Source organism: Notothenia coriiceps, unplaced genomic scaffold (genome assembly GCF_000735185.1).
Source record: "Notothenia coriiceps isolate Sejong01 unplaced genomic scaffold, NC01 NC01_scaffold00018971, whole genome shotgun sequence".
NCBI classification, from domain to species: domain Eukaryota; kingdom Metazoa; phylum Chordata; class Actinopteri; order Perciformes; family Nototheniidae; genus Notothenia; species Notothenia coriiceps.
The window spans coordinates 77244-104025 of NW_011351672.1; the positions used below are offsets into that span (position 1 = coordinate 77244).

Genomic DNA, 26782 nt, shown 5'->3' on the forward strand with positions numbered 1-26782 from the left:
GGGGGGGGGGAAATGTGCCTTGGCACCTGCTGTTGGAGCCTGCCTGTTTGCACATGAATATGATGAGGCTATTTTAACTTGCAGATGAGCCACCAGGTCAGCACCGTTGCAGCTTTGGTGTATTTTCAAGGATTCTGCAGTCAACAGGCCAGCCCGGCTTATTAGCTCCCTCTCCCCTCTCCACACTAGTGTCCCATTATTCAGCGCATTCCCAGCCGCCTCCCTTTGATGCCTTTTTCATAAGAGCAATGATAACTGCGATCATGGCAACAGCGGTGGTAATTGACCAGCTGCAGTCACACTGGAACACTTCCTGTACGGCTGGATGCAAGGCAGCTTTCTCACTCGCCACCCGGCCTCTGTTGATATTCAAATGATGTTTTTTTTCTGGAGGAGACACTCAAAAGAAGATGAGCGCTCTGTGGCACCCAAGGGCCCAGCTGAGAGGTCATGGCTGTGAGGATAGACGGAGGTGAAGCTCTCTGGTGCTTTAAGGTGAATCAGCGAACCTGACGCTCAACCCAGGTGGTGGCTTCTCCGTCATGATGTTCACAGGCTCGTGGCCATTTGAAGACGAAAGGCAAAACTGCGTAAAGTGTTTACAGTTGACTCCAGAAAACAATTGAACCACTCCTTAAATTGAATTATGATGCAGTCAAAGCTTTTCTTCGCCACACCTGTGTTGCCTTGTTTTTTAAGTGACCTTTAATGTTTGTCGTAGCATGCATTGGGTAACAGTTGCGGATATAGACTTGACTCTAAAAGAACAGTCTAAAGTAGGGCTGGCTAGAACAACCATCCTTGTCAGATGGAATCAGCACTCATCCTTTCTTTCTCTCTGGCATCAAGACCAACATATAAACAGTTTGTAAGATATGTCTTTCCTTGCCTTGAAAAACAATTTTCAAAAGCACTGGATATTTGGCCTGTGCACACAGATAGCCCAATTATGAAATTATTTTTGAAATAATAAATAATATTTTCCTCCAATGTCTGTCTGCACTGTCCCCTTTTCTGTTTGTAAATGTCTTCAGAGTAGCAACTTGTCGTGTCAAGAGATATCTTTCCGTGTTTTGGTCTCTTGAGCAGAGATTGTCTTTTTACACAAATGGGCAGTTCTCTCGCTGCCTGCCATATCTGATTGCTCCACTTTGCTGAGAGCTGTGATTCATCCTAGACAGAGGATAACTTACATAGCCTTCCTCATACCACTGAGTGTCAGCTGGCTCATTCCCTCCTCTCAGTCTTTTGGTCTTTATTATACACTTTCTGTCTTGTATAAATGATTTCATTCTTGGATTGTCCCTGTTCACTCTGCCTGTCCCTTTGCACTAGGACTGCAAAGCTCTGTGACTTTCATCCTTTTTGCTAGTGATCAAAATCGCAAGTACATTTGGCTCACAAGGAAATGTCAATCATGACACATTAAGAGACATACAATAGAGGATTGACAGGCAGAAAAGAGGTCACAATGTGACCTATAGAGCAGACAGGAGGTACTATTATGACGGAAAAGTAAACAAATATACTTTAAAGACTGAATGAATCACAAGCCTAGAATTAGAATTCACTCTGAACCCAAATATGATCACTGTGCTATATGTTTACCCCCTCATTGAGTGGTCATTTAGTAAATGCCTCCTCCTTCCCACTCATGTTCTCCTGACCGCGTGTGAACACTCCCGCTCCCGTCTCACCCACTGCGCAAACACTCTCGAGTTTGACCTAATTCCTACCTTATCACTGAAATGAAAAGCCTGTCCACCCCTGCTCTCCCGCTTTTAACTCACCACCGTCCCAGACCCCCCCCCCCAGATCTGGTGTGTCCACCCACCGGGTGTATCGGTAGTTTTCTGTACAGGGTGGCTGATCATGAGTTGTCTGTGCCAGAGCCAGCCAGCATGGGTTATTATTTCCTTATTGTATCCATACATCTTGTTTGTGGGATGTCTGCTCTTAATTGAAGGGATGGCATGGTTGTCATGGTGACACAAGGACATAAAGCCTGTTGTAAGATGAGCCAAAGAGTGATCTCTTTGTGCTCTTGGCCTCATGAACCAGCAAAGCTTGAATTGAATGGGTTAACAGAGGTTTATTGGAATCTAATCTATCTTTAAAAAAAGTACTTATTCACTTATTTAAGTTGTCTTAGGCTTTGACATATCTTTTTATTTGCCTGTAATAAAAATCAAAGCTCAATGTTGGGTTTAGCTGAACAATCCGACAGTGTCATTGCTGAACAATTCCTTCTCTGAGCCCATGTTAAAAAATCATCATTGTCATTAATAAGGGTACTTGTGTGGGATTGGTTAATGATACAGGGCTTATGGCAATATTGAATTTCCTTGTGCTGTTAAATGTCCATCAACTCCTGGGCTTGGAGCCTCTTTACACTTCTTAATCTGGCATGTAACAAATTGAGGCTTGATCCTGACTGAATGCAGATCAGCCTATAAGAGCAATCCACTCTGTAAGATGGAGGCCTTCCACTCATTCCTGCAGTCGCTGGATGCTTCCATGCTCATTTACACATAACTAGCAGCTGGCTCCTGTCCGCTACGAGGTGGGCGTCGAGTAGTGGAGCCTTAAGTCGCTGGAGTTGCTTGAGAGCACCTCCTCGAAGGTCCTCGGCTGGAGTCAAGAGGAGGGTGTGCTGAGAGCCTCTCGGTCCTCGCCAGGCGTGGAGGAGAGGGACGAGGAGAGGGCCAGTGAGAGGGACGAGGAGAGGGACGAGGAGAGGGACAGTGAGAGGGACGAGGAGAGGGACAGTGAGAGGGACGAGGAGAGGGACAGTGAGAGGGACGAGGAGAGGGACAGTGAGAGAGACGAGGAGAGGGACAGTGAGAGGGACGAGGAGAGGGACAGTGAGAGGGACGAGGAGAGGGACAGTGAGAGGGACGAGGAGAGGGACGAGGAGAGGGACAGGACGAGAAATAGAGGCAGACAGACGCAGCCACAGGGGGGGTGCCCCCAGGGAAGACTTAGGAAAACAAGGTCAACGCTTGGAAGAGTACATCATTCCATGGTGTCACATACAGTTATTTCACACTGCCAACTTTGTTATGAAATCAGTTCACATTAAAAAAACTGTGGTTTCTATTTCTATATACATTTTACGTTAACAACCTCTTCTCTTCTTTCCTTTCAGACCTCTTTGATTTAATGGGTCCAATCATTGGGATGTCACCAGATAAGAAAACGGAAATTCCGGGTATGCAAGAGGAGCGGACGGGGCTCGTATGTGGTGTGGGAACACTGCCAGAGGCAGAGTGTGCGTCCAGTCCGCTGGCCACCAACGTCGATCGAACTGGAGGTACAGAGGATGAGGAGCTCACCAACCTCAACTGGCTGCACGAGAACCTGCTGCAGAACTTCGCTCTGGGGGGGCCGGAAGCTCAGCCCAGCGGCAGTCCCCTCTTCGACATAGAGGGAGACTACGGGCCCAACCAGGGGCCCTCGTCTTCCTCCTCATCTTCGTCACACGGCAGAGGCAGGGAGCGAGACTCGTTGAAGTCCAAGCCCCCGTTCTCGTTTTCTCTCCTCATCTACATGGCCATCGAGCAGTCTCCCAGCAAATCTTTACCAGTTAAAGAAATCTACGGATGGATTCTCGAGCACTTCCCTTATTTCTCCAACGCTCCCACTGGCTGGAAGAACTCAGTTCGTCACAACTTGTCCCTGAACAAATGCTTCCGCAAGGTCGAGAGGAGTTTGGGAAAGGTAGGTCATTGCCCTGGCTGCTAACCTTCATGCACTTCACACAGATTTCCACTTAGAAAACGGATCAAATTAGCCCCCTCAAAAACAGTTTTCAAAGCAGTGTTTGATGATGTAATATTTAAATGTCTGAATGCCAAAATGTGTCCACTTTGCTGAACAAGGTTCTGTGGGTAAACAGTGCATTTCAGTGTGTAGCTGCAGCATGTGAGTGTCCAGGACTGTAACTCAGCCCAAAGGACCTCTGACTCTTCTGCGATAACGCTGGAATATAATCAAGGTGGTATATACAGTACTCCTCCTGAGGAAATGCAAACACAGCACATTACGATAGGACATAACTTCCAGAGAGAGGCTTCCCACTGTAAGAAACCTCAATATCTCTCTGCGACAAGGAAGCAAACGTGACCTGCAGTGAGAGATGACTTTGTAAGAAGATAGCCAATCAAACCGCTTGCAAGCTGGGAGAGCCAGACCGCAGTTAATTTCCTCATATTCCAAACGAGAAATTACGGTAGCAAATCACCCGGTTCTTTACGACCAGAACTATTTACCGGGATACAAACCGGAGGAACTAGGCATGGAGGGAGGTGGCAGAGACAGTGGGTGAAACTGGTAGGTTTTCGCCTGTTTGGAGAGTTTATATCCAGTTTACTTCGTTTTTAACATTGCTATTGCTTTGTATTTCGGGGGCGGGAGATTAATGTGATTGGTTGTTGGTCGCGTTGCTCGCAAAAAATCGCCAAGCTTCAGACACGCCCAGCATCAAGATTTTTCAAGATTTTGTTCATGCCTGTGTGTGGACGGGCCGTAACGTGTCACTCATGCTCATTTGTGTTTGTGTTCCTGTGTAGAAAGAAAGAAAAAAAAAAAAGCGGAAAAAGTTAACCTTCTCACATGCCTGTGACAAAAGGAAAAACACATCCTGCCTATCCTACACAACATGCCTTGTGAACAGCATGTGAGACGAGTGAAACATTAGCTGTGAAATTTACATTTACTTCCCTCATGGTTGCGATTATCATGTAGGTTAACAAACCTTGAGTTAAAAAATGTTGTGAGGAACAAAAAAAAGGGACAGAGGTAGCTGCTCTTTGAAAACATTATACACACTTTAAAGTCCCTAATAGTTGCACATCTTATGTACTTCTGAATAATACAAGATAAGCAACACTAAAAATGAAAGCTCGTAAAGTACATTTTGGGTGTTATTTTTTTATTAGAGGCTAAAAAAATCACAAGGTCTGTTAATCTGCTTCATCAGTGCTGTTGGAGTGTAGTTTGATCAGAATGAATTGAAGTGGCTTGGTAACATAAGCAAACAACACCAAAGCTGTTGTCACATATTCATGCAAATGTTGCTCAAGCTCTTTATTTAACCTTTACTCTAGTTTGCATTTGTTTTAGCAACGGGAAGGTTTCCAAGGCCATAGCCAGGCTTTTTTAGACGCAACCTTGTTTGCATGTGACTGTACAGATACAGGGAGCGACACGACAGCGGCCATATTGAGCTCCAGTATGAGTTCAGACTTGTGTCCGGTAGAGCCCGCGGTGCCGAGGCAGTGCCTGGCTAAGACTTCATATTTTCCCACCGCGGGAGGCGATGGTGGTTAGCGCTCAGCGAGCAGCAGCATGGTGAGGCGCAGGCGGCTCAGCATGCAGGTGCACAGCGTGAGCCATTCGTCTGCTGAGAGACCAGTTTCACATGACACTGGCTGGTGGTTTCCGTTGCCATGGAGACATTTCCTTCTTCCTGCATCAGGGCTGGTTGGTAATCTGAGTCAAGGTTATTCTCCTCCCTCCCTCGCTCTATTCTCCTCCCAGACTGGGCCATCAGATAAAGTGACAGTTAACACACTCCCGCACACATCGCTCACAGTCATTCCTCACACACAGCGGATATTTCCTCCCTTTGTCCAGGCTGTTAAGGAATTCCTAGTTATGCTTTGGCTTTTACAACTGATTTGTTTATGACGTAGCGCTCCTATAAGAACTCTTTCAGTAACCTTTTAGCTGTTTATCAGTTCATTTGAAATGAAATCTGACACCTCATTATGCTGCTTTCAATGCTGTCTACAGTAGCACTCTGTATTGCCACCTGAGAATCTTCTGGAATGTTGTGAATGTCAGCATGTAGACAAAACATACTCTACATCTTGTTGATGGATACAAATAGGTTTTCCAGTATCTAAATTCGCTCAAATCTAATTTCTACGGATTAACAGTTGATAGTGATACGGTGCAAAGTAGTGAGCATTACTCTCTTAAGGGGAAACATTATTGTTTTGCAAGTTAAGAATAAGGGGAAGGAAATGCAGTCAACATGTTTGTTCAAAGATACACATTGTTTTGGTGAAAGATACTGTATAAATAAACGTTTCTTTGTTTACAAGAAAACTCAACAGCGTGCCTTTTTGTTTAAATATAACCAGAGACGAATCATGAATCCTAGACAAAGCTATGGCTGTTCTGTCACATAGCTGTGTGCTGTTCAGGTATCTGGACTACTCTTTTCCATAAAGGAACATCTAGATTGACAGTAAATACAAATTCATCTCACAGTTTTTCGCTACACTTTTCTTACTTTGTAACCTGGTTCCGAAGATTGACTGTCCCTGCTTTGTTTCACAGGCCAATGGGAAAGGTTCTCTCTGGTGTGTTGACCCCGAGTACCGCCCCAACCTGATCCAAGCCCTTAAGAAGCAGCACTTCCCCGCCGCACATGCCTTCTGCACACCACCCGCCTCCCCACCCAGGTAAACTTTCATCCCTCTGGAATGTGTGGATTATGAGTTTGAATGACACTGCAGCTGTGTCTCAATGAAATCAGTGTTGTGGTTTACATTTCTCAACATTTCCTTTTGAAACTCTTATTTGCAGTGCCTCCTCACCCCCTCGCCATCTCTTTCTACAAGGCTGCTCATTCAAAGGTGAGACGGACGCACACATACCTATTTTTAAGTCTTGATATTTGCATCAAACGCAGATTTGTATAAACCAGTTCAGTTTGTTTTAGCTTGTGTTTGTGCAGTATTTTGATTATGTTGCCTGTTCACATTTCAGCCCCAGAACATTCAGCATCACTGTGCTTGTATCCTCAACTCTTGGTTTGATTTGTTGCTTTCGAGTCATTGATGCCTCATGTAGAGCTTAATGTTGAGAGCTCCCAGTCAGTGTATCAGTCTCCTCTCTCCCCCACCCCTCTGCCTCTTGGATTTGTAACCTTGACGACAGGCAGAGGTTCGGTTGGTGCACTTAGTCTCACTGTAATCATTAATAATTTAGACCCCCAGAAGTGAGCTACGAGGCTTTTAGACGCTTTGTCAGGTCTGAAAAGATCGGATGCGATATCAGTGGCTTCAATTCATCCTCTGGTTTGTTCCTCTGAACCTTCTGCGTATCCAATCCATTCAGTACAGGTTATTGGGTCACTACGACTTTAGTCTATAACTATTGAGCCAGGCAGCCAGTCCTAGCAGAGATGCCATGCTGCCATGCTTTCACACCTCAGGACTGACCATCATGCATGTTCTCTCCTCTTCCAGAATCTGACATTGATGCTGCCACTGCCATGATGCTCTTAAACTCTGCCCCCGGGCACCACGTTGACCCATGTAAGAGAATCCACAAGCTACCATACTTTCACCAACTCTTCAAACTCTTTGTCTTCTACCCCCCGACATACCACCCTGTCATTGCTTATGTCTTCTTTTATTTTGTGTGCTTTAACTTGTGATGTGTATATGTTCTTAAGACAATGTGCGAGAAATGGTTCAAGGTTAATACTGAAAAACTTCAGCCATCAGCCGGTTAGCTTAGCTTAGCACAAAGTCTGGAATTGGGGGAAATGGTTGACCCAGCTCGTTCCAAAGACAAAACAATCCACCTATCAGAATCTTTAATGCGGGTATGAGGGTATTTCCTAAAATTATGAACTATACCTTTTTTAATAAATTATTGATTCAAAAGAAGAAGAAATAATGCAGGTATCGACTAACTTTAGGGAGTTTTTAGTTCAGAATATTTATATGGTAAATAGTCAAATGTGTATTGTGTTATAAGTTTTTATTTTTTTATCAAACTTTCTTGCTGTTGTCACTCAGATAATACATTGAGGCCTGTGACTAACTATTATTTTCATTGTCAGTTTATCTGTTAATTACTATTGCAATTAACCTAGTGATTTACTGTCGTTGATAAGTAAAGACACCAGAAAACATTATATTTAATAAGCTGATTATTTGATGATCAAATTAGTGGCTGGTTGATTAAAAATGTAACAATTGGTTGGTTATTCAATTAATATTCGTCGCAGCTTAATTGTATATTAGATAAGGATCATTTTAGTATAATTGGGTTTAGCTCATTTCTGTACTTTCCCCATCAGTGGTCTGATTTAACATTATTTTTAAATCAGGCTTTCCCTCTTGGGCTGAGACACATCTCACTTCTGCTTTTCTACTTGTAAACAAGGTGTGCTAAAGTTAAAATATGTGGTTCACTGTTCTTCTTTTAAAAAAAACAAAAACTGGTTTACTGTAAAGTTACATTAGGATGTACTGATCATCAGTCGCATGCTTTCTAAGCCAACTCAATGGAGACACTTAGTCTGCGCAGTTAGTTTTACATGCAATATTTAGAGCGTTTCTCACACTGTAACAAGCCTGTAAAAATATCCCTTCGCATGTGAGTGCATACATAACACTCGATCCATCTTCTGCTCTCCTCAGGCAATTCCGACGGCCCCCTGGACCTGTCCCGGCCCGACTCGGTCCTGGTGAGCAGTGACCCAAAGCAGGACCACAACTACAGCAGCGTGGCCCTGCAGCGCTGCTCCTCCCGCTCCTCCTCCTCGTCTCTCTCCTCCCTGGACGAAGGAGGCTGCGACCGCAGACAGTCGCACCGCGCAGGCAGCGAGGGCTTCCACAGCGACGAGGACTCCGACCTCTGGGACGAGAGGGGCGTCCACCAAACCTCGAGACGTCCGCCGGCCATCAAGTGGCCCGTCGGGAAGAGGGCGCGGCGCGAGGTGAAGCCGGAGCTGGACGAGGAGCTGAAGGAGGCCGCCGGCTCCTTGCTGCACCTCGCCGGTATACGTAGCTGTGCGGAGGGATCCAAACGCACTGTCAAGAGCACAAAACTTAACAGGAAATGAAGATTATTTTTGTCGTCCCCCCCCCCACACCCCATCAGACTCCAGACCCTGTGAACCCTAATCTCTGACCCCTGATCGTGTGTCCCAGTGTGCCTCCTTCTCCTTATCTGATCGTTCATTGGCCATTTTGAGCCTTTCTTTTTGTTCGGGAATATCCCTGTCCAACAAAACAAATGGCAATAGTATCGTTCACACAGGAGAACAAAGCCATATAGAGACTTTTGTAACTCGGGGGGGGGGGGTGACTGCTGGGGTTGGCATTCGGGCTGTGGAGAACCATCAAGAAACCTATCCAAAATGACCTGCCTGCTTCTGTTGGATTAGAAGATTGTGATTCAAGACTTTTTCTCGGAATGACAAAGCGAGAAAAGCTGAAGGTTTTATAACTCAAAGCGTTTGCATGCTTCCTCCTCAAACCTGTATCCTCTTCCAAGTGAATCTATTTATGAAGCGAATGAGTGCATGTTTGTAACAGACAAAACCTAACCTCCTGGTGTTATCAGCTTCTCCTTTTTGTGCTAAATGAAAAAAAAAGAAATGCCACTGTTTTTTGAAAGGAATCCTCTTGTAAGAGAGATGCAATAATTAATCCACAACCTTAACGACTTAATTTCATGGTGGCATTTTTTCCGAGTTGAGTATGCTAGTTAAACTTTACAATTAAGAGAATGAATGGAGTAGTACTATAATCTTGTTATGCGATAAACTTATTACACACGAGCTCTAGCTCTATTTCAGGATAAGCAAGATGTGGAAATAGTATTACTCTGCCACTGCCAAATTTTGTTGCAAAGTTAGCTATTCTACTTCGCTCAGTTTTGTGCGGCCATTACAGTGCTATACAAATGTTTTTTTTTTCTCACAAATCCACGGCTCATCCTGTCAATCTTCTTTCGTTCATCAGTGTGTTTTTGACATTTTGTGCAGACATATACTCACATGTTTGGTGACGGCCTATGCAAAGTGAACACCTGCCACATGTTGCCAGATGTTCACTGTGTGTTCATAGGTTATCTTCCATAGATTCATTTTTTTGTGTGTTTATCATAGTGCATGTCGACTTCAGCCTAATTCTGAGATGATGATCACGACAGTAATCTCTGTAAAGACAGATCTCCTTGCTACTGCTGTATTGTAGGGCTGCTCGGCACTCTGCTTGCTTCTGGTTCGTTTTCAATGCAGAGCTGGTTAACAGGCTGTAACTGGAGCAGACAGTAAATGAATACAGCTTTATTATTTGGGTTTGCTTTTAGATTAAACCTCCCTGCCTTTTCCTTACTTTTTTGAACCATGTACTTTTGAAAATAACAATTATACAGCTAATCTGTTGGCTGGTTTTGATGCCAAGTTAATTCACAACTTGAGGGGGGGGGGTTCTGTGGAGAAGGGGACAGTTGCAGCCACAGAGACGGGAAGTCTGTGTGCGCAGTCGCTCGCAGGCGAGATGTTGAAGACCTGTGCTGCTCTCAAGTTGTGCCCTCAGTTCTGTCTGGTCACTGGTGTTTGGCCCTGGCTCTTCCTCCTAGAACAAAATAAGGAAGTGCACGCTCTCTTCTCTAGCTGTGAAATGGAGTGTTTATTGTCAGTTGATTGCATGCAGTTCACTGAGGGGAAGTTGCTTGTGTAAAGGCCAACATTCTCATTAGAGCTTTTAAAAAAGGCTGCGTACAATACAAGGTAGCATGGAAGCTCACAAGGGCAACTAAACTAACATTTTATTATTTCCTCACTAGATCTCATCCTCACAGGAACTCTTGATATAGTATGCATGGTCGGTGCCAAACATTTTCTTGTGCCACTAATGTCAAATTGCAGAGGGCCATGGTCACTATGTTCCACTGCTGCCACGCTGTAGTTATGATTAGGAGTAACACAATGCCCTAGTTTTCTGAATCATCCGAACAGGAAGTGGGAGAGGACTCTGGTCAGTACAGGGACTTGACCAAACTTTTGGTTTATTTTTGTCGCTTTAGAGTAGGAACTGTTCTTTGCAGATTAAGCAACGGTTCTCAGAAGTAAAACTTGCATACACTGGTCTTGTTAGCTGTGAAAAAAGAACAAATGATTGTTCATTAATCATAACCTTATTTATGACTTTAATTTATGGGATTATTGAATGCATACTCTATCAAACACTGGTCATTTGAAACAAGTGACTAGGCACATTTATTTTTCCTCCTTAATAAGTATTTTATTTCTCCTTGTTTTATTTTACAGCAATACACTTTTTTTCTATCACTATGTTATAGTGATTAAGTATTTTGCCGATGTCTATTGTCTTTAGAGCGGGTGTTTCTTTTCTTTTCTTCGATTTAACCATGACTGCCAGGTTTTCTTGATGTTTTGTTTTGCTTTTTGTTAGGCTGGATAGTTTATTAACATTGATCCTGAAACCTTTTGTTGCCAAAATGGATGTACAGCCGGGGTATAAAATTCAAAATGGACACATTCCCCCATGTACTGTTTAAGTTCTTTGAAGATGATTGCATTCTTTTTTCATTTGTCTCATGTTTATATATTGATATTATGACTAAGTAGTCAGAAATTGAAGATGCGTTAGCTCTCGTTTTCATCTCGGATTAGAATCTGACTGCCACTGCAACTCATGCTTCCAGGTATTGTTATGGGATGTTGAAATGTTTAGAATATCATTGGATCAGACTCACTCAGTCCCCAGGCTGCTGCTGTGCAGTTTCAGACTTACGTTTAAGTATTGTGACAACTGCAGAGAAATTATGGAGCGACTTGTAGAGGAAAAGTTCACTCATTCTTTCTGTAGCACTTGCAAAAGAAACGTTATGTTGGTCTTAATTTGAGATATGGAAACATTTTGGGCTTTAAATCCGCCAACTAAAAATCCAATTGCTTCATTGTTTGAGAGCTGTTAATTAAATTAAATATTGATTATGTGAATCTAAAAATTTCTGTTGCAGTTCCCGAGGGTATGATGAACATTTTGTTAACAAAGCTGCCAACCCAGTATCAGTTTGTGTCAGTTGTCTGCCATGTCTATTGGACTGACACACATTTTGGTTTTTGTATGCTAACCTCTGTTGATAAAATGTTTATAAGATTTATTTTCGCCAAAGATATGCAATTGCATTATATATGGTATTACAAAAAATATTAATAAAAACCTGTTCTTGTTACCACTGTGAGCATTGTTTTATTGAGCAGCATTTTATCACCTCAAATAAGACTTGACACATTTCTTTTACCCACCAAACTCTCCTCCACAACACAAGAATGCCATCACTTTACATTAGCAGCCTACAGTTTTAAACCTTTGATCAACATTGCCACCTGCTGTGAAGGCCACAAGATAAAAATTATTGCTAATAATAGTCTATTCTTTAGAATAGCTACCTCTTAGTGTGGCTGGTTTCTCAGTTTTCACATAACCATGTTACAGCCGGAAAATATTTCCCACCAAGAGCAGCCGTTCAGAGCTGTTTTGACTTCAGAAGCTGTGCTCAGCACTACGTGTAGCGGCTCCACACTTTTCTTTTTGTTTTGAAATGCTCAATCGTGGCAGACCGCCAGAAATGCATCTCACATTAATGTGAATTCCAGGGCTGTGCCAGTGATGGATGCATGATCAGATGTCCTAACGACACTCTGCGCTGTAAGTTAATTAGTCATGGAGGACTGTGGGATGAACACAGTGTGACCCTGAACAGGGGCTTGTCTGACTAGCCTCAGGCCCATTGGCACACTCTATTGTTCAATAGAGTCCTGTGTGTCGACTGGAAGAGGGGGGCTTCTCCCTACTGACTGCCTCAATTCAGCTGGAAATCAGAGCAGCATCACCTCCCCCCCTCCCACACGGCCCTAGCAACCACGCCACGCCGACAGTTGCCAGGCAACCAGACAATGCTGGAGCCACTGGCTGTGGTGTGCGTGTCAGTGAGTTTGTGTTTAGCCTGCATTTAAGATCAGCAATCGTCAAACAGCGCAAATGTCTTTCTTCGAAACATTTAAGTAATTCCTTCTTTACTTTACTTTAATTTAACAGCTGATACAAATAAGTTAGAATGTATTTGTATATAGCCTATAGCAGTAGGCTACTATGTGGTGAATATATAAAGAGATTATTATGGATTAGGTGAAATTAATCTTGTAGGATTTGAGCGGTGATGGCTGCATTAGCAACATGTCATTTCACTTTGAGTCCAAACGAGGTCATGTGCGTTTTAAAGGAAAATCACAGCGGCTATCTTTCAATGTGCTACAACCTATTTGTGATTTCTGACCTTGTTCCTGGTAATGCAACCCATACCACTCTCAAATCAGCAGTAAATTATTTATCAGTGACATCACAGCACTTAACGCAAATGGCATAACATCTAATGTAAGAAGAAAATATGTTATACAAACATTCAGAGCCTTCCTATAATCACCTGTAAAAATGTAAAAAAGAATACGCTATATTACAGACTAGAGTATTTGAATGTGCTGTAGGCCTATATCGCTGGTGTAATTACAGGAAGTGTGTCTTTTTTTATTTTAATTCCCAAACATTAAGTATCATAATATAATATAATTTAGTATAATATAATATGATATAAAGTTATCAAGCATACACATATATTAATCATACATAATTGGAATATATTATTTTAATTCTGTTTTGGCAATATTTGTATTCAACTTTATTTATTTGTTTATTACTTTTTGGGCAGTACACATTTATTTATATATATTTAATTATTTAATTAAACATTGTATAGTATGTCGTCTTTTTTCGAGCGCTTCCGACGCTAGACGGCGCCCTGCTCACAGTCACTCTCCACTTTCCTGTTTTCTCAACTCTGACCCCGGCGCTTGTGTCCGTGATCGGATCTCATTCGAGGAAGATTTTCTGCTGGGTAAAAAAAATGAAAGTATTCCTTCAGATGAATGGACTGTCAGTGCTGCTCGGCTAGTTTAGCAGCAGCTACTCTCAATCCGTAATAGGATTTGCGGACGCAGCGGGTCTCACGGCTACTGTCACATAATATGACCTGCATGTGTTTCTCTGCATTTGTTTTGCTACATAGCTAGTTAGCTGGTGGCTAGTCGGCTAGCTAGCAAGCCCTGTCACCGCTAAAAGTGATAAAAGCGCTTCTGTCAAGTCAGAAAAATATCCGGCTTTAGATATTATGGTAGCGTCTAATATCCGGGATTCATGACAGCTTTATGTGACAATGTTCTCCAGGTATAGAACAAGCCGCCTGTGAACTAGCTAACCTGAGCTAGCCGGCTCACAGCTCACCGTGTCCGGCTTTATCATCCCAAGCCCCCTGCACATTGGAGAGAAGTATCTAACTACACCCACCAGCTCACCGGGCTAAAGTGGATACCGTTTAGTAGCATTAACGATTTGGCGACGGGATAACCGACTTCCAGCGACAATGGCTAACGTTACAGACCTGCAGACAAAATACAGCAAGCTGGCACAGGAGTACTCCAAGGTAAAACACTGTCCTACCGTGTAATGTTAGTAAGGTAACGTTATTAAAACATTAATGACAAGGCTGGTAGCCTGCTCAGAAGTATCCAATGAGTTATAAACCACTATAACTGTATCATCTATAATCAATGACACATGCTAATTTATTTAATTTTTGTTGTCACTGCAAAGAAATGAACTTCACTAAGAATTATTACTGTAAATTGAATGAAAGCCATTGATTCTACACCAACTTAATGTCATTTTGGAAGATGTAGTTTGTAGTGCAGTTGAATGATAGTGTTTTTTTTATTAGAAGCACCTCTAATTATAATGCAAAATCATTCAAAAACCAGAATACAGACTTGAAAATAACCTTACAAATGAATCAACTAAAAAACTGAACATTAAATCTGTCATGAAACTAGTTTTTTTATTTGATGCAGAAGGTGGATTAAGCCTGGTATACCTAATAAAGATACTTTATTGGCAACAGATTTTGTCAACACAAGATCAGTTATTTCATAGGTTTGTGGTTTGTTATTGTGGTGTGTTTTAGTTTTAATGTTGTAATTTAAGTGCAACATGTGCATCATTTTCACATGTTAAGTAGCTTAAAATCACGCTGTGTAAAGGTAGATTTTTAAAGGTTAATATGTTAACTAGTGACAGTAAAGCCTGTGAGTCTGCGTTTTCTGTGAGCTGTTTGCGCCCTTTGTGTCGGTGTCAGCTGACAGCAAGTGTGCTGTTTCCTGTTGAAACAATGATCTCCCCGTTAGCCAAGCACCATATCCTGCTCAGGAAGTGCTGACTGTGTAACTGTCACATGTGGTGCCGTTATGCTAGAAGACCTAAGTGGTGAATCTTCACGTTATGCAGAATCGGAGAAAAAAACAAAGCAACCACAGACAAAGATATGATATTGTTGATGAAAATAGACATGTTTGATACCTCATACATACATACATTAGCATTGATAATAAAAACGTTGCATCTTAATCCTGACCATAGATAACATTCATGTGACATCCTGTACATGTCTCCACAGCTCCGTGCCCAGAACCAGGTGCTGAAGAAGGGAGTTGTGGATGAACAGGCCAACTCTGCCTCATTTAAGGTAAAGTGACATATAAAACCGAACAAACAATGTTCCTCCACAGCTGTAATACCCTGTTACAGTTGATAAGAATAAACCACAACTAAAATGTTTTAGAGATTCTAGATTATTTCATAAATTGTAATCTTCTTTTTCTATGACTATTCATCAGGTTGACACAGGTAATCATAAGGCTTAAGGGGAAATATATGTAAACAACTATTTGTTCATGTTTACTAAGCAACAGAAAAACATCAGGTCAACTAAATGTATTACTTCAAGTTCTTCTTGCAGTGTTGTTACTAATTATGCTGGATGTGCGCAATGACAGGTCTGCCATATTTGCCAGGGAGCTTAATTATAAAATCACAGCAAGGTCTGCTACAGTCATGGAGTGTTGTCTTGTTGATGTCAAATAAGTTAATTTCCTAAAGTGCTGGTTGTAGACAACACAACTACAGTTCTTTGCTTGACATGTGTTTGTCATTGTGGTCACCAGGAGCAGCTGAAGCAGAGGGACCAGAGCCTGAGGAAGCAGGAGCAGGAGATGGACAGTCTCAGCTTCAGGAACCAACAGTTGGCCAAACGGGTGGAGCTGCTGCAGGAGGAGCTTGCTGTCAGTGAAGCCAAGGGCAAAAAGGGGAAGGTGATCATGAGGGGAAATCAGGGAGAGGCACAGTATGTCAGAGGGACCGGATGTATATAGCCATCAGATATTAGTTTAAAGAGTGATCTGAAATTTGCAACACTGATTCTAATTAAATGCTTATGTTTGTAGAGCCAAAACATCCTCACTCACATTTTACCTTTACCTCCTGCAGAGTAAAGCAGACTCTCCCTCACAGCACGGTCTGGAGACCCAATGTGTATTTGATGAAGACCTGCAGAAAAAGATAGAAGAAAATGAGCGACTTCATATCCAAGTAAGCAGCCGTGTTGTGTTTATGTCGGTCCGTCATTGTCCGGTATATAAACAGTTAATGAACTGGTGGGGCCATGCATGTAATGGCTCTGTTTCCTGCTGTATACGTGTTAGTTCTATGAAGCAGGCGAGCAGCACAGCAGGCAGGAGTCCGAGCTGAAGACACGACTGCAGGAGCTGGAAAAAGACTCGGAGCAGCACCAGGCCGTAGTGGGCAGACTCACCACCAAGTACATGGAAACAATCGAGCGGCTGCAGAGTGACAAGGCGCGTTTGGAGGTGAGGATGAACAGGAGGAGGTGAAGAACATATTTTTATTATACGTTTTTTATACAGTTTATTCAAATTTGTCTCTTTTATTCTCATAGATAAAATCACAGACTCTGGAGAGGGAAGCAAAAGAGTGCAGGATGCGAACAGAAGAGTGGTACATCATTTTTATTATTTGACGGTTTGAGAATAATTGTATCCACCGCTGCGGTGCGAGAAAACCAAAAGGGTGATTTGCATATATAAAGTATTTATACATACTTAATGAAGTTACACTATACTTCGGATAAACTCCAGTAGTGGAACTAGGCCCACAAAAATACCATATCCGTATTTAAAAGATCTGGGAAACCACCCCATTTAACATAAACCTTGGATATGTACATTTCACATTATACCTGTCTGTTATTGTGATTCACAAAACCCATTTACATTGGATAAACTAAGTGGAATACTTAGTTTAATCTATTATTTCCTGCTCTCTTTCTGCAGTCAGCAGCAGTTGAGGCTGAGCCAGTCGGAGCTGAACCGACAGGTGAAACAGAGCAGCAGTGTTATCCAGGAGAAAGTGCCCTTCAATGACACCAGTGAGTATCTGGCACTGAGCCACGGCTACAAAAAGCGATCTGCTACAGCGAGCAGACATCTATTTGAGAACGTTTATGTCTTTGTCACTGATGCAATAACCCCGTTGCGCCCAGGAGTAAATAGGGTAATGTTTTACCTAACTGTAATACTGCACGCAGCGGGCCGGAGGCTAAACCTTTTAAGCTGTGTTTGTGGAGTCAATAAAGTTCATAGGAGGTGGATGTTCTTTAACTTCCTCTCTCTCTCCTACCCTGCAGAACTTATTGGCTACAACAGCTTAAATGTGCCACCACACAATCGAAGGCACCAGGTGAGAAGAAAAAATATACTTTAATGTGCTTTTCATTTGTCTGAAGAGAATACTTTTGTCATTAAGCATTCCAGATTATAAAGAGTTGTCCTAGCAATTTCAATACATTGTGATCTAATTCATATATCTTTGCATAATGCAGAGTTTGCTGTGCTTTCCACATTTTATCATTTTGAAATCTCAACATAACAAGTACCAATAACTTTAGATTCTGACGATAATGCTCCACCTTTATTTATTGACACAAACAATTCGTCATATTTTTTAATAATTGTCGATCATCATGCAGATGCATCTATGGATTCTTTTGATTCTCGAGTAAGCCGTCATTTATTTATTAGATTCTGAACACTTGAACGTTCATAAGTTTATGACTCATATGGAAATGTGGCATTGTCATATTAAACAACACACACCATACACAGCCATTATGGATTTTAAAATCTTAAAGTGACAAAGTGGCGGTAGTTAACCTGATTAATGAAGTGGTCAAAATAAATGTCAGGGAAAGAGTGACAGTCGTCATCAGATACCTTTTTACGTGGTGCCAAAGATATTCAAATGATACCACTTAAGACAGACACAACAAAGCAAACTCACACACTTTTAAAGCCTAAACTTGTAATGTTTTGATATTTTTGCTTAGAAATGATCAGTTTTCTCAATAGTTGCAGAAGTTTTCTTTTGAAATAATTAATGAATGAATCACCTGATTCTTTGTCAGAATATATACCTCAGGGTTGTTCATCCAGCTGAATTTCCTCACAGACTGAAACATTGTGTGGGCTGTGTGTTCTTTCAGCTCAAAGCGCGGGACGTGGCAGGTCAGGCCCTGAGCTTTATTCAGGACCTGGTTGCTGCTCTGCTGAACTTCCACTCCTACACAGAGCAGAGGGTTCACATCTATCCTCTGGACTCGTCCATTGAGCCCATTTCCCCTCTTAACCAGAAGGTGAGACGACCATACACAAGACACACAGACTGTGATTAATATATAACAGAAGAGTGACGAAACACAGTATCAGTGTAACTAAAGATGTCTCTCTTTACCTAGTTCTCTCAGTATCTACATGAGAACGCAGCCTATGTGCGCCCCCTGGAGGACAGTTTCCTGCATCTACACCAAAGCATCACAGAAGACACAGTCACAGTGCTGGTAAGTGCGTTCTTTTTTTTCATAGACCTTGTGTGGGCTTGTTAGTGATGCTCTCCTATAACCGTCCACTTATTGAGTCTTTTTCTCTTGAATTGAAGGAGACTGTGGTCAAGCTGAAAAGCTTTGCTGATCATTTCTCCTCATACACCCACTTTCTGCAAAAGATTCTTCCCTACCAGCTGAAAAGGTCAGAGCGGGTTGTGTTTGTGTGTGTTAGTGATCGAGAAATGGAGTGGAGGAGGCGGTATTAATCTTCTCTTCTCTCCACAGCCTTGAAGAAGAGTGTGACACACCTCTTTGTACCGCTGCCCTCACTGCGAAAAACCAGGAGTTGCAGAGTGACATGAAGAGATTAACTTCTGTGTTTGAGAAAATGCAGAGCTACATCAACCTTTTGGCCTTACCCAGTACGTTTACACAGAAAGTACATACCATGTGTCACAGATTAGTTCCTGCAGCTTAGTTGTTTTGCAGAAAAGGAGAACTAGGATTAAAGCATTGGTTTTGCTGCCGGTGTGTTTCTGTAGTTTCAGCTAGGTCTGAGAAATGTTTAGTAAGTCAAATATCTGAGACTGAATACCTCTAAATTGTGGGGATATTGTAGGGCTGCTCGATTATGGCAAAAATCATAATCTCGATTATTTGGATCAATAATTGATATCCCGATTATTAAAAATGATTATCCATTTACTTTGAAAACATCAATTTATTGAAAAAAAAAATGTGTAGTATTTTTTTAACAGTTGATTACCCTGAACTTTAAGTGTAATTCAATTGTAAAACCAATACAAAAAAATATATATATATTTTTTTTTAAATAAAGAATAATAAAAAATAAATAATAATAATCGTTTTATTTCAATTATGTTGTTTTCATAATCGTTGCAAGCCAAAATCGTAATTGTGATTAAAATATGATTTAATTGAGCAACCCTAGGATATTGTTGGGTTGACCATTGATTTAAATGAATATGCTGGTAAAGTTATAATAATCTCTTTAGTATTATTAGTTATAAAATAATAGAAAAGCAAGGACAGTGTAAACAATTCAGAAAGTTAAATCAATTTACTTTAATGCAGCTTTTTAAATTCACACACTTCCAGAAACCATCAGTCCAAGTTTTAGCTATAGGTTGAGTTTGATATATCACAGCCTAAAATGTCAATCCATTATCCCAGTTAATAGTGTAAAAGAATAGGATTTTGTAATGGAAATAACTGGTGCTATGAGTGTGAATTGCCACAATATGCTTGTTTACTAATTTGTGCAATGTGTCACAGGTGTTCGGCAGGACGCCATGCCTCAGAGCAGCACCTCCGCCGTCTTCACGCAGCTGGCCGCCTGCCTGCACAGTCTTCACGATGCCATTAAAGGTGAGCCGCACCGTCAGACATGCTTTGATCCACAGCCGTTCCCCACAACAGCACGAGTTATCGCCTCTCTGCTGCCATTCAGAAAAGTCAGACTACTTTTTCTGTTTTCAGAACGATACCCACCTGCTCAGTTTTTGAAGTGTAAATATTGAGATGCTTCAGTGTTGCATCTATCAGACTGTGATTCTGGAATGAAAGTATAGTGTAATGCTTTCTGTCAGAGAAGAGTCACTTTTTGTGTGGCTGAAACATTTTACTGAGAGGAAGTATGTTTATGTAATAAGATAAGATAAGAGGTACTTTTGGGACTATTGATCCCAAATCGGGAAACGTTTGCGTTGCAGCCGCATAAAAATACAACAGAACAAACCAAGGCATTGCACATAAGTAGAAATTAAAGAGTAGAAATAAACAATACTAGCATTTAAACATCTCAAAATAGAATTTAAAACAGCATTAAAAAGTAGAAAATATAGAGTAGACCAGGGGTGTCCAAACTTTCTTCATCTGAGAGCTACTTTGAAAAAAGGAAAGTGGCCAAGAGCTACTTCCATCACATCGCTTACATTTATTCACATAATAATAATAATAAATAATATTTCTATAGCGCTTTTCTTGAACCCAAAGACGCTTTGGGTTCATACATAGCCCTCATCAGTTGAATTAAGCTACTTTTGTACACGTGTATAATTGCAATACCTAAAGCTTATCAAAAATCTTAACTTCACATCAAGGTCCAAGAAAACGACAATTTCTCACATATTAATATGGCCCACATAGTTAACTACATCACTTAAAATTCACATAAATGTCCTTAATCACCACCTTACAAGCATCTTATGGCACGTGTGTAAAATAAGAGCATTCACTCTTTTTTACTGTCAGTGAGATGAATGGCGCTGCATGGAGTCCACCATAGAGTGTATGCTGGAGTGTACCCACTTACGTTCACTCTAATAGTCATTTAAATGTTCATCAGTCGGTCTTGTTCTGTATTTAGATTTCATTCATGTCAGAAAAAGCTGCTTCACAAAGGTCTGTAGAGCCAAATAAAGCAGACATGTTCAGTGCTGCTTGGTGAATGTTCTTATCGTGTTCTGGGTCTACAAGGCTCCAGAAATGTTGTGATTTTTGCTGAGACTTAAGCCGAACATTATTTTGGAGATTTATAACCTCTATCTCCACAGGATTGACACTGAACAGTTCAGCCATCTTTTTCTTCTTCTTCTTCGTCTTGACATTAAATTATAAACCATAATAAATCAATGGTGTAGGTCTAGCCTCCCTATATCTGTGTGTAAAATTGTTCCATCCTCAAAAACTAAAAACGAATGCTTCTGCTGTCTAGCTGCAGCTTCTAGCAACGGTCTTCTGTTAAAAAAAAGGACACTGAATGTCTTGAATGTGGCATCACACACAAGACTTAAGTCTGAACACAGCAGACAACAGGAGTATTTAAAACAGCATATAAATACAAAAATGCATGTGGGTGCACACTTATTCTCTGTCTTACTGTTACATACATCCTATGAATGTATGAGATTAAGTTAGCTTCATCATATCTCAATCAGTGATTAAGTGAATAATAAAGTTTCTATCAGGTCACTATCAGCCTGTCACTCATTATCTACAGGGAGGGGGCGGGGTTTGGAGGAACAGAGGAGACGGTGATCGCGGAAGCTTTCCTCCTGCCTTCACAAACTTTACACACGTATTTATCAACTGAAAATAGCAAGAGGACATTCATACTCTGCAATCCAAGACTCGATTAAATCCACCAAAAACCTGACATGATGATAATGAGTGTTTTTCAAAAAACACAAATCCCTCCCTGTGTGTCTCTGAGCCACAGCCACGCGGCCTGATTCAGAGCGTTTCATTCTGCTGTTGGTTCTGGACTGGTGTTGCTTGTGTTGGTGGATAAAGCAGACTGCTCCGTTTGTGGTGTCGCTGTGCCGCTGTCACATCTGTTCCTTGATCTCTGCGTCACCGATCAATTTTATATTCGTGTGACGAAAAAAAAAAACGTTATTGTCCAGCCGCGGCCGAAAAATCAAGAAGCAACGTTACTACGCTATAATCGATAATCGAGCTACTAGGTAGCTCGCCGCTCGATTGTTGATCGACGTGTTGGAGACCCCTGCAGTAGACCGTGAAGATAAAAAATCAATTAACTCTGACAATAAAACACAATTGAAGTACCTTTGTCTTGTTTCTTTTGGGAACAGCTATCGTACTCAAATTCACACACCATTACAAAAAAAATCTAAATTCAGGCTCATCATTTACACACCAATCAGGAAGGGAGCTTCACTCAATAGTTATCTTTAAATCTCATGATGGTAACAAATATCTGTAGCTAATATATGTACCTAATGAAGCTGAAGTTGGGGTAAATAAGCCAACAGATGCTTTTTAAATTATCTTTATAAATGTTCCTCTCCTGTGTGTCCAGAGATGTCAAAGCACTACAACCAGAAGGCCAGCTTAGAGCAGGAGCTGCCCACCATCACCCAGAAGCTGTGCACCACCACAGAGTGCCTGCTGGGATCTCTGGGCTCTCTGACCAGCAGCACCGGCAAGGTACGGACAACAGGGGGCAGGCAGCAGCCACATTTATATTCCGTATACCATGTTCAAACAGTTATTTGGTAGCTGTAGTTCACAGAAGCTTAACTGTAAGTAGCAGTGATTTTACAGCCACTGGATCACGTTGGTTGTTTTGCCACCACAGAACTCAGGTGGGCCAGCAGTTAAATGTTCAAAGATGCTGTCCAACTCGCAGTTAGTCCATCTGCTCCCCAGTCAAGGGAAGTAAAGGGGATACATGATTTCTCTTTGTGGATCAAGTGAAGCGTGGGCTGAGATGAGTCTGCTGATGAGAGGCGGAGTCCGGTGGGTCGCAGCGCCCAATAACACTCTGGCGCATGTTGTGAGGAGTGAGCTGCATTTCCAGAGTGATCATCTCTCCAGGCAAAAGCTTAATTGCTCAGACATGTACCATCCTGGGCACTTGGTGGTGTAATTGTCGCTCCGCTGCAAACACACTGGTTAATTGGAGGCAAAACAGAATGCTGTGTCTCTGCATTGAGACATGTCGGCATAATTAGTGTTTCTTTAGCATAGGAGGCTGCAAAGATCTTCATTTCTTTCCCCGGTTCGAGACAAAATGTCCCTGTTTTGTTGCAGATTGCCACTTTCTTCAGCAACAACTTGGACTTCTTCACCTCGTCGGGCTACAGTCCAAGAGGCAGCACGCTAGCCCTGAACCCCTTGCAAGCAGAGAGCATGCTGGCCAACAAAAAGAAAGCAGCAGCCTATATCAGTGCTCTCAAAAAGGTTAGTGTATGATTCAATCTGCGAGGTATTCCCTGGTCTTAGCTCGTAATAAAGGGTGACACTGCAGTGACAGCCCCCAAACATCTCGCCTTTGTGAATATTTGATATATATCATCTGGTTTTATTTCCCAAATGTTTCTTTTTTATCTTTCTATCTACACATACCCGTATTTGATTTCCTCTGTGTTTCATGACACCATTTATTTGCTTTTTATTCTTTTTTTCCCATGGAAAGGCCTGTTTTATCAGTAGTGATATACAGAAAAGCAAATGAAACATAGGAACTGCATGGGTTTTATTCAATGATAAATGTTTTCTCTTTGTGTTTCTTCATTCAGGCCCGGCCGCAGTCGGTTCCTTACAGTGACGCTCTGTCTAACCGCCGTGTACTCACCAGCTCCACTGAGAGCAGAGAAGGCCTCAGTCAGCAGGTATGACACTCTGCTCAACCACTCTTTTCTTAAAAAAATTCTGTCAGTATAGAACAGGGGTCGGCAACTGGCACGCGGAACCTTAACCAGTGGCAAACTAGGAATAAGTGGAATAAGAGTGCAGAGCGCGTCTCCCCGTTACCTGCAGAAGGAAGCCATGCACGCAACGCAGCCCCGCTCTCTTTAACTCCAGGCGACTTTCTACCGCTGTCCTCCTTGGTGCAGTGCTGATCGTTTCACAACGGAGGAAAGCACTTCACAAATTGCAGTAGGCCTTCCCATAAGGAGCTGTACAAATGCCGCAGTTTTTGCGAGGCTGTCTCTTTAGTTGAAAGCCCAGTGGCGATCTGCTCATCTCTCATCGAAATTATATGTTACAAAGGAGCGGACTGGCCATCTGTGTGTTGAACTTTCCTGTCGGTTCCCAGACCGTAGTCGAGGAGGGCAGAAGAAACAAGCTTCAGGTTCAACTAGAGTGCAATTCCTGAAGAAATTGCTAGTGGGAATGCTTTATGCTGAAAAGCTGACGCTAAACTGCTATGCTGAAATGTAATGTGTAAGAAGAAAGTGAAGAATTTAGATTGAAATGACACATGAACACAGGGGGCTTGAATGTGTGATGAGAGAAGAAAATAAAGTAAAGAGGCTTGGAAAAGCAGGAGAATATTTGAAGTGCAAACTTTTGAACTAACTTGATGGTGAATGATCCATTGCCATGGCAACGGCATTTAATGACACCCCATAATACGCTTAGATGCGTTGATGGCTGCATCGTTACCAAACCTGTGAAGTTTTGGGGCGTTTGGAGCATTTTCACTGAAGTTATGAGAAAACCGTGTTTGATGGCAGACATCTCAAAACTGTCCCGTAGATGTCTTCACGGCTGGACTGTTAGCACACATGTGAAGTTTGAGCACTTTTTGAACATTTTCATAGGAGTTATAGCGACATCATGTTTTATGGCGAGGGATGCGTTTCCATGGAAATGGCATATGGTGAGATCTCAGATTTGGCGTAGAGCTGTTGAGGCATGGACCGGTGATAGACAAGTGAAGATTGGGGGACGATTGGACCGTGTCCATTGGACTTACAGCGACATCATGTTTTATGGCGAGGGAAACGTTTCCATGGAAATGGCATATGGTGAGATCTCAGATTTGGCGTAGAGCTGTTGAGGCATGAACCGGTGATATACAAGTGAAGATTGGGGGACGATTGGGCCGTGTAGATGGGACTTAAAGCCACATCGTGTTTCATGGCGAGTGGTCCGTCGCCATGGCAACGGCATTTGATGACACCCAATACTACGCTTAGATGCGTTGATGGCTGCCTCGTTACCAAACCTGTGAAGTTCTGGGCTGTTTGGAGTATATTCCCTGAAGTTATGAGAAAACCGTGTTTCAAGGCGAGCATTGTGTTGCCATGGCAACGGCATTTGAAGAAATCTCAAAACTATCCAGTAGATGTCTTCATGGCTGGACTGTTGGCACGCTGCTATCTGAAGTCTGCTGCTCTGAGCATGTAAGTTGGAGTGATGACATCATCGTGTTCCATTACACAGGTGTTTATAGTAGAGATCAAAGGCTTCATTGTTCTGAATGAGAGATAAACCTCTTACATGTGAACGTTTTGTGGAAGAACCGTAACAGATATCTGTGAAATTTGAAAACGTGAAGCATGTCAAGGAAGTTGAGTATCTGAAGTGTAATTTTTGTGTAGTTTCGGGTTAATAATGTGGCCTTTTTGGCAGTTTAACTAAAGGTGTGCGGCTGCTACCGTGAGGAAATATCTGCCTGAAATTACAATGGGGTTTAATGGAGGAATGTTGAACGTTTTTGTCACTTCATGCCCTCAAAAAGCATTTTGTTTAATTATTTTTGCTTAATTATTTGTCATTTTACAAGCTACGAGATGTTTTCCTACGTTTGTCATGATAAATTATGTCTCAGGAATGTAGGGTTTGGGAATTATGGCAGTTTAAAAAAAATATATATGAATGCGAATTTCAAGCTGTCCTCCACTCTAGCTGTGACATCACACACTCTAGTTAATGTTAAAATGTGAAGAAAACCTCTAAAACAAGGTCTGAACAATGTTTAATATTTCTAAAAGTAAGAATCAGATTTAAAAGTTATTTTTACACTAATAATGTCAGAAAGATGTTTNTACGTTTGTCATGATAAATTATGTCTCAGGAATGTAGGGTTTGGGAATTATGGCAGTTTAAAAAAAATATGAATGCAAATTTCAAGCTGTTCTCCACTCTAGCTGGGACATCACACACTCTAGTTAATGTTAAAATGTGAAGAAAACCTCTAAAACAAGTTCTGAACAATGTTTAATATCTCTAAAAGTAAGAATCAGATTTAAAAGTTGTTTTACACGAATAATATCAGAAAGATGTGTAGCATTTTAAAGTTGGAATGAGGTGTCTGAGTGAAAGTATGAATGAACAGTTAGCAGTTAAATTGCATGAAGATTTGTTGAAGTCTGAAGATTTTCTCCATTGACTTCAATGTTAAAAATGTGATGTATTATGGGATGTATCTCTGGAACTATGAAAGTTATGAATGAGAAAAGTAATAGCCATTGATTCCCGACCGAGCTGAACGTTTTGATGTTTGAACTGAGTTTCTGCGATGTTCAATGCGGGAGGAGAAGCGCGGCAAAATACTGGCGGAATAATAAAAATGTTGTGCGTAGAATAACAGTTAACAGCTGTTAACAGCATTCCCACTAAAATATGCATCCCATAAAACAAATAGCTATCCATGGTTTATCTCTTATGACCACTATTGAATATATAAAGAGTGTAAATATTACGCACTGCAGTGACAATCAAATCACATGATTTATATGGTATTGCCATTTAGACATAAAATCTTTTTTTTTTAAATGTTCAGGCCCTTCTGTTGGGAGCAGTTATCCAAAAAGAAAAGAAAAAGACACACTTGCACACACACAAACTCTCTCACACACACACACACACACAC

General features: G+C 41.7%; 2 protein-coding genes across 4 annotated transcripts in view; both read left to right on the forward strand.

Moving 5' to 3' along the window:
• Nucleotides 1-3153: 3153 nt before the first annotated feature.
• Nucleotides 3154-12021, forward strand: foxn2a (forkhead box N2a). Its single transcript, XM_010777976.1, has 5 exons — nucleotides 3154-3720; nucleotides 6349-6473; nucleotides 6598-6647; nucleotides 7263-7331; nucleotides 8448-12021. The coding sequence occupies exons 1-5, from the start codon at nucleotides 3163-3165 to the stop codon at nucleotides 8870-8872; spliced, it is 1227 nt and encodes a 408-aa protein (XP_010776278.1). The 5' UTR covers nucleotides 3154-3162; the 3' UTR covers nucleotides 8873-12021.
• A 1627-nt stretch (nucleotides 12022-13648) lies between these two features.
• Nucleotides 13649-26782, forward strand: part of ppp1r21 (protein phosphatase 1, regulatory subunit 21) — an 18851-nt gene continuing 5717 nt past the window's right edge. The window contains exons 1-17 of one of the 3 annotated variants that reach the window (XM_010777978.1): nucleotides 13649-13740; nucleotides 14070-14325; nucleotides 15352-15420; nucleotides 15899-16045; nucleotides 16221-16322; nucleotides 16436-16600; nucleotides 16690-16748; nucleotides 17084-17178; nucleotides 17437-17489; nucleotides 18292-18441; nucleotides 18544-18645; nucleotides 18744-18832; nucleotides 18916-19052; nucleotides 19927-20019; nucleotides 22475-22602; nucleotides 23209-23358; nucleotides 23697-23789. In XM_010777978.1, coding sequence (XP_010776280.1) covers nucleotides 14266-14325; nucleotides 15352-15420; nucleotides 15899-16045; nucleotides 16221-16322; nucleotides 16436-16600; nucleotides 16690-16748; nucleotides 17084-17178; nucleotides 17437-17489; nucleotides 18292-18441; nucleotides 18544-18645; nucleotides 18744-18832; nucleotides 18916-19052; nucleotides 19927-20019; nucleotides 22475-22602; nucleotides 23209-23358; nucleotides 23697-23789 — 1692 coding nt within the window. In that variant the 5' untranslated portion in view covers nucleotides 13649-13740; nucleotides 14070-14265. Of the gene's footprint in view, nucleotides 14326-15351; nucleotides 15421-15898; nucleotides 16046-16220; nucleotides 16323-16435; nucleotides 16601-16689; nucleotides 16749-17083; nucleotides 17179-17436; nucleotides 17490-18291; nucleotides 18442-18543; nucleotides 18646-18743; nucleotides 18833-18915; nucleotides 19053-19926; nucleotides 20020-22474; nucleotides 22603-23208; nucleotides 23359-23696; nucleotides 23790-26782 lie in introns of all 3 variants that reach the window. The other 2 variants (XM_010777977.1, XM_010777979.1) reach the window with 2 other exon arrangements.